The 8,333-nt window shown below is 30.4% G+C and overlaps 1 protein-coding gene across 1 annotated transcript; it reads right to left on the bottom strand.

The window, feature by feature from the left end:
* Positions 1-321: 321 nt before the first annotated feature.
* Positions 322-6,526, bottom strand: LOC132744725 (von Willebrand factor D and EGF domain-containing protein-like; the record flags this gene model as incomplete). Its single annotated transcript, XM_060733505.1, has 4 exons — positions 322-686; positions 1,027-1,122; positions 3,633-3,822; positions 6,453-6,526. Coding segments are annotated over 4 exons (515 nt in total), but the record flags the coding sequence as incomplete, so codon positions are not given.
* Between the last annotated feature and the right edge of the window lie 1,807 nt (positions 6,527-8,333).

The raw sequence follows: 8,333 nt of genomic DNA, 5'->3' as shown, positions 1-8,333 counted from the left end.
CTGTTTTTATAACATAGTTGTTTTTCTTATTTATAATAACAAAACAATAATTTCAGCCCCGGTTGAAAACAACAATATATGTAAATATAATTACACTGCAGAAAACTGAGGCGGAAAGCTTCAAACTTAAACCATTACATGTTTAGTGTCTGTCTGCCTTAATCATTCTATATCCAACAGTTCTGTCTCTTTCTTTATTAATATTAAATAATCAAAGACAATGAACCAATGAAGAAATGACTCTTAAACAAGAAAATATGCACCAATGAAAATTCATTTTTTCAAATAAGAAATTATAGTTGTGACCAATAAAAATGTTTCGGGTTTACTAGGATTTTTATCATTACACGCGTTATAATTATGCATTTTGTTTCGCGTTATTACCCATCTTGTTTCTCGATATTATCCTTTTTTTCGCCTTATTTCGCCATTCGTTTCTCGTTTTATGCCTTTTGATCCGCATTATTACTCTTTTCAAGTATTTTATAATATTTTATTTAATACTTTTAGACTTTCATTATTAATCTTTTACTAGCTTCTATAAGAGAACTTAGCTGATACTATATTTCCTCCATATATATACTTACTAAGTTCACAGTTAGTTCCGAATTTCCCCTCCGGGCATCTACATTTGCCAGGACCAACGCATTCACCGTTATTAGCTTTGCATTTATCATCACATAGAACTAAATGTTTAAAGTACATGTCAAAAACTTAAGTAAATAACATTGCCATGTTAACACACTATACAAATGAGCTATAAATTAATCAAAATATCGACTTGGTTGATTGTTTTGAGAAATTACGATTTCGAAACGAATGAAATACATTTCGTACCTCGAAAAGACCGTTTAATTACAAAAAGTTCACATGACATGATAGCATTATTAAGAATTCGTTCAAAACAATATTTTAAGGTTGTAGTATCAATATTTTATATTATAGGAGCTATTTACCGGATACAGTGTTCGTCAAGATTTATATATTTGTTTAAAAAAAAAAAAAAAAAGATTTTCTTATATTTACCGTTTTCACAATGTTTTCCAGATGTAAAATGCTTGCAATTACATTCATCATCCCTCAAACAAACACCACCATTTTCACACTCCGGTTCACATATTGCTAAATAATATCAAATTACGTTTTTATAATATATGTAATGAGAAAGAAAAAACATTTTTGCACATAAATAGAAATGATTATTTTTAGATGTATATGTGTGTCCTCTTATTGTGATTAATAATTCATATATCCTGACCAAATAAAGAAGCGTTGTTAACTGCCCTAGATCTTTGACGTACTGAACCTTAAAATAATAGGGTCTTTTATAGCTCTTAATCAGCCTTGCAAGTGACATCAAAAGAAGCTTGTAAAGTTATTGATAAGAAAAGACTGAGCTATTTTAAAACTATGGAAGTTTGGTAAAATGCTCATAACAATTGTGATACTTGAAGCATGAAAAGTGAGATGTCTTAATGTACTATAACAGAAAATCATTGTTACGATATGAAGAGAAAAATATCTTCTGTTTAACTTTCTTTCAAAAACAGATACAATGAAACCAAAGAAGTGATTTTAACATGATAAGTGCGTTTTCATTGCTTTAAGGAATTGGACACCTTAAAGCAATGAAAATGCAAATCGAATGCAAATCAAAAAGGTGTCTTATTTGTTTTATTCGTGTAGACGTGAATTAAAGACGAAATCATTTATCAATTAAATTATTGTTTTCTTTATTGTTTGAACTTCATGATAATTGCACGACTTGTTTGAAAATCTTAAATGAAACCAGAGAGTTTCTTACATTTTATTTGAGAAAAATTATAAATATAAAACAATTATGACAGACTAATGCATTCCTCCCGGAATCGCCAATGTGGTTTTAAGCGAAATTTAAGCTAAGGTATACTGTACGCATAATTTCTGCTTAAAAATAAAGCTGATTGTGTTAAAGGGAAACAAAGATATTTCTTCATTAAGAACCAAAAACTAACAACATCCACAAACAACAACAACAAAAAAACCCGATGGATAAACCCTTGTATAAAAAGCATAGTTGGTGCAAAAAATAAGTACGACTATTTAGCATTACGTTGTGTTAATGGTTATCTGCTTATCAACTTATCTACGAATAGTCTATATACTATACAGAGATCAACATTGGCAGTTGTGTGAAGTTTATTACTACTTAAAGCTAGAAATGAGTGAACTTTTTATCTACGTGCTGTCTAATTACTTTTAACACGCTTCATAGTACACCCATTTGGTATATGTAAAGGACGGTCGATTTTCAATTACACGATATATGCATTATGCTTACCAGATATATTATATAACATGTGACGTCAGTAAACAAAGTAACGTAATGAAGACTAAGGAGGGTAGTTATACATTTTTTCTACAAGCACGTTAGGATGGAGAACGATAGCAAAATATTTTGGGCACTCGAACTGTGCAATATTCCACAATATCTACCTCAAGATTAATAAATGTTTGCCTAAAACAATACGCAAAATTGCTAAATACAAAATTGTGCCCTGAGATATGCTAAATAATAACAATTGTTTTAATCAATGAATGTGTTTACTTTTTCTACATTTCGGGAAAGTCCCGTTATTTCCAAACTTCCATAATTTATCTCGTTCATCCTCAATCCACTGGCCGTTTATACACTTGAATCTTCTATTTACAGGTTCGTGCATATCCTCCATCGCCTTTGAACAGTTGAAGTAAACATAGTCCCCAACCTCGACAACAGAACCTCCAGAGAGACTAACATGAAATCTGTCAGATATTGACAGAAGTGTGTCATAGTCATATGGTACTTGACAACGATCTGCAAAACGATGTGATGAAAAAAATCAAATGCATTATTTAATCATTTTAAATTCTACTAGAGTTCAAATGATTAAACGATAAAGCTTTAACCTTTAAATTGAAACTTTGTTTAATGTGCTGGCTTAACAAGAAAGAGAAATATCAAATATATTAACATCATCGAGCTGAAAATGGTTATGTATATTGAACTTATAAATTTGAATATTTACAAAACTTTATGCCATATATAATAGTATGCAATTATTTCCTTAAACTGTAAACACAGAAAATAATTCTCCTTTAAATGGTTCAATGATAAGGTGACCTTGTGCAACAATACACATTAAATATACCTGCTTTACATTTTGGTTCCTGACCTCCAACTATACTTTTTAAAATTCCGTCAATACAATTACTCTTTTTTTCCTCTGGGTCAATAATATCTAATGAGAATCCCTTATCACATGATACAACATAGTAGTTGTTTGATTTTTGTACATTTCCGTTATCAATCGTCAAACATCTTTCATCTTTTGTCTCTAAATACAAAAGCAAAATCTCTTAGAAGTTTAGATTTGGAAGCTATCATACTGGATAAACAATGTTGATGAATGAATTGAGATATCCGCTGGTGCATAATATTATGCAAAGAATTGCTCTTGAAGTATTCCTCCTTCGGAAAAGATTGTCGTTGCAATCTAATGCTGCATCATATTATAACAGAGAATTCAAATTAGATTCCTTATAACTTTTCCGACTCACTAACTGATCTTACAAACGACATAAATGTATTTACTTTTAGGACGTTGACATACCTTCAGGACATTCTTTATGTATTTTTGTCATTGTATGATCATCCTTGCAAGAAATTGTTATTTCATCAGCCATCGTATTAGTATAAGTATCATAGTAATCGAGAGCTGAATACTCGTAGAAATCGTAGTAATCGTATGAGTGCTCGTCAGTAAATCTACATTCCACCGTCAATGTATCCCCAATAACAATCTATTAAAGAAAATTAAAATATGTGGTTTGAATTTTTATATGAAAGAAACATTTCATAAAAATATGAAACTTTTTTTTTGTTCAAAATCGAAAAATTGTCACAAAAGTCTTTATGCCTTATAATCTCCTTCTATACAAATAAGTGTTGGCGTAATGTTGTTACATGCTTGATTGATCTAAGTTGTTTTTCAAAACGTACACAATCAGGGATACATTTGATTTGATTTAATGCAAATATGGGTAAAATTGTTTAATTTGTTTCATGTGTATGCCTTATTATGGTTCCCGTGTGGCTCACACCCCTTTCATTTTGATTTCGCTTTACCTTTTCTGCGTGGATTTCTTCTTTTTGCACCTTTCAAGGTTCTCATTAACATTTTAATTGTTGTCCTATAAAAATGACGATTATTCATCGCTATATTATCGATTACCTATCAAAGTATTTTTACTGACTTTCGTAATCCTTTACTGGCTGACCATTATTTTCATAGATTTTAAACATTAAATATTGTACTGAGTAACGTGAAATCCTGGATAGGAAATAGATAAAAATCTATATAAAGTTGTTTCATATGAGCAATTGTTATTTTTTTAACTAACGTACAACATCTTAATATTTTAAAGTAAAATGTAAATGAAAACATTAACATTGCATTGTAGCGCGAAACATATGATGTAATAACGCAAAGCAAAAATGTGTAGTTCCGTTAAAAAGGGTAAAATTACAAACAAAGGCGTAGAAACGCGAAACAACTTGCTTTCTCAAATCAGTTCAATAACGTGCGTATCAATTCTTATCAATCGGCCTGATAACGCGAAGAGGGAAGAACAATTAAATACCTGCTCTCGATATGACTGTGTGCGAAAATTTTTCAGTTATCTACTGAAACGCCCTTATGCCAAAGTCTAACACCTCTTTCTCTTATGAGGAGATAATAACAACCAATAAGGAGTTCATTATCACCTTGTGACTATGGCTTAATAAGAAGATCCAATTTACTAAGGTATAAATACTTCTTAGAGAATATTAAACTATTCTTTAAAAAGGATAAAGCTATTATCTGGCTAATGTATACTATCTTCTGATTACGACTTAGTTATATCCCTTATATTCATATAATTGACTTATTGAAGATACTGTCACCTTTTTAGGAAAAAGTCATCTACTTTGAATCAACACTTACCTTATTAGCAAAATAAAAGATCAGTCTTAATAATGTAATACACGCCTTCATTCGCGTAATAATGCTTTTTACTTCGCGTTGAAACGCAAATTATTCCCGCGATTACATATTTCGAATAATTTAATTAATCAGAACTATTTTGCAGTCGCACTAACATGTTATAACATTGCGCAAAAATATTAGCAGAATAAAAAAATCGTGTATTGACCAGTAGTATGTATTGTACTCCAACAGATAAAAGAATAAAACATTAATGAGTCTGCTTGTTTATGACTGTCCACAGCTAATGGTCAAAATCAAAACACAGAACAACACTTTGCTTATGGAACATTTGGTTTGTTTAAGAAATTTGAAACATGCATTCCTAAGGCGGTGATTATTGAACTTTTTATGAGTCACTCCTTGCCATTTCAATTCATGAACTATTGTTCCCAATGTCATTAAAAAACGTATGCACTGAACGCTTAAAATATTTATTGGTTCACTATAATAAACAAAAATGTGAAATCGACACACAAACAACAAATTGTATAATTTTTATAGACCATTCATATCTGTTACAAGTTTTATGAAAATATTCTAATGTTGATCTAGTGAAAACCTCTATTACCAATTTGTAGTGTCTTTGTGTACAAAGCAACAGCTTGTTTAGAAATACGCGCATATTGATATTTGTGCTAGTAATACGTTTAATAAAATGTTTCCATTTTTAAAAGAACAATAAAATTCAGAGTTTTCAGTTGCCAAATATTGTCAAATTGCAATTGTCAAATACGCTGTGACGACATTTTTAGGAATATATACTAACACATTAAAGTGTTATGCATATTCTTAATATTGTTGTTTACTTAGGTCGTTGTTTAAGTTTCATAAATCTAAGCTATTCGTAGCATCAGCACCTACCATTGTCAAAATAGATCTAGAAATAAAAAGGTCTTTTTAGACATTTCCATATTGCTATGTATTAAGGTTCTAAATGTCATTATAATATAACAAGAATATTTTGAATAACAGTAGGGTCATGTCTTAGAAAAATGACATATTAAAGCACACCCCGCCCTTTCATTCTGGAAGGCGAATTACAAGAAAGAAAAAAAAAAACACAATAAAAATGTCGTGTCAAATATTTTTTATGAGTTTAAAATAAAGATTCTCATTTTGAGTTCTAAATTGTAAACGTTAAGACTATTGGAAGAAAATTTCAGTTGTTATATATTGCTGATATGTTATTGTTTACATATTACAATTTCATCATCAAATTTAGAGGAAGATAAAATTACACATAGAATTAAATGTGTACATTGATCTTATTACAGAAATAATTGTAACATTCGAACGTTTTGTCCAGTCTTCTAATGATAATGTCTTTTATCAAAAATTATAAAGGTCTTAAACTTATTATCGACTTGGTAAGAGAATATCTTTAAGTTAATTAAACGCACTCACATAATCACCCGGTTTGATTTCATCTCCGTTCATGTTCAAATACATGTATCGTTCGTCATCAGAAAGTTTGCATCCTGGATGTATGAAAAACAAAGGTTTTATTTTACGGTACATTAACATAGTAGTGGTGACTTACAAGCTTTCCCTATGGAGGAAGATCTAAGGTGCCGCCCCGTGCATTATATCATGCGCACCATCGGTCACCGGTGTAGAATCATTGACATTCTGTAAGCAAGACAGATAGCTTCCAATCACGTAGAATCGAAAGTATATGGTGAGATTCAAAATTAAACCAGCGAGGGACAGATGCTTGCAAGTCACCTACCTGATAAAATTTGCCGTGGACGCCGCGACAAAAACAAAAACAAGTTAAACTTATTAAATGCTACAAACATTATAAAAAATGTCATTGCTGTAATATTTGTTACGCATTTTAAATCTCTTTTGACTAAACACTGTCTAACAAGAATAACTTAATTTTAAAAACATTGTCAAATTCACTGCATTAATTTGCTATGCCCTTTGGACTAATCTTTACAAAGTTTTAGTAAATATCACTGTATAAAAGCATGTCTTTTTATTATTCGTAACTGTTGATAATAAAAACATTTATAGGGTTATAAAGGTCTATAATAATCAATGTTATTTCTGAGTCCATTATGCTACAAACAAGCAGTCACAATGAGAGTCAAATAAAGCATATTTTGATAATTTGCTTTAAGAAAGCAATTTGAGATTAATTTAAATACTTTTCCAAACGTTTGAATATGAACACGAGATGTAAATCCTAATCTTGTATCACAAATATCTTTAAACGCCCTTAACACGCCATATTTCGACGTATAATGTTTTGTACCAGATTACTCGGCCGTCCGTTGGCATCGTGTCCGCTGTATAACCTTTGAATGTTAGGAAATTGAACTTACTTTGCAGTACAAATTCAATGTGCAGAGCTCAGGTTTGTGTTTTCATGTAAAATGTCTGATCTGTTTTAAACTGTTTTCTTTTTTCTCTGATGAAAGTAATTTCATTTTTTCTTTCAGCAGAAATTTTTAAAAATTAGATGATGTGCTTCCACACCAAATCAAACTTTGCATTTAGAGTCCTCTCTAAAGAGTATAACAAAAGGGCAATGATGACCCTGACAGCTCACTTTTAATCTTACCAAATATAATAATAATTTATACTGGTAAATAAGTCATAATGACTTTTTAATATGTAGGCTGTGTAATTTTTATACAATGTATTCTTTTAGACGTCTGCTACGAATGGCAATACCTGAGCCCTTGGCGTTGTAATCTACGTACATGAATTATCTAGCTTTTGTATATATTTACAAAGTGGTAAAACATGCAAAAATATTTCAGAGAATAAGTGTTTAAGACTTTTATCTACTTTACAATTTCTATGATGTGGAATACGAGACCCAAAGAGCAGGGCCATTTTCAATCAACTGACATGGTTTATGAAATTATTGAAGAGGACTTTAAGGCAATTACTGATGCCAATTATCTAAGTTCTTGGAAATGTGATTCCACGAAAGAAAATAGTAGTATGTGTTTGGGTTGGTCGAATATCCAACAAGCGAACATTTAGCTGCAATGAAAAATCAGATAGAATGTCTACAACTGTTTTATTTTTGAAATTCAGAAAATATGTACTATATATGTAGATAAAATATATACTATTACAGCAATAATTGTATGTAACAAACCAAAGGACAGAACCGAATGATAAATCCTGCTCTTCATTCAAAAGGGTGGAGAAAATAAGTATGTTTTCATTGAAACATAATAAATAAATAATAACATATCAGAAAATGGCACTAACATATTTTTCACTAAACATAGTTGGGTCAACTTAAATTTTATATGCAAGTGT

The sequence above is a fragment of the Ruditapes philippinarum genome, unplaced genomic scaffold (assembly GCF_026571515.1).
Source record: "Ruditapes philippinarum isolate M1 unplaced genomic scaffold, ASM2657151v2 ctg17049_1_1_1_1, whole genome shotgun sequence".
Lineage (NCBI taxonomy): Eukaryota > Metazoa > Mollusca > Bivalvia > Venerida > Veneridae > Ruditapes > Ruditapes philippinarum.
The sequence above is the reverse complement of the archived record's forward strand: the minus strand, read 5'-3'. Positions and strand labels throughout refer to the sequence as shown.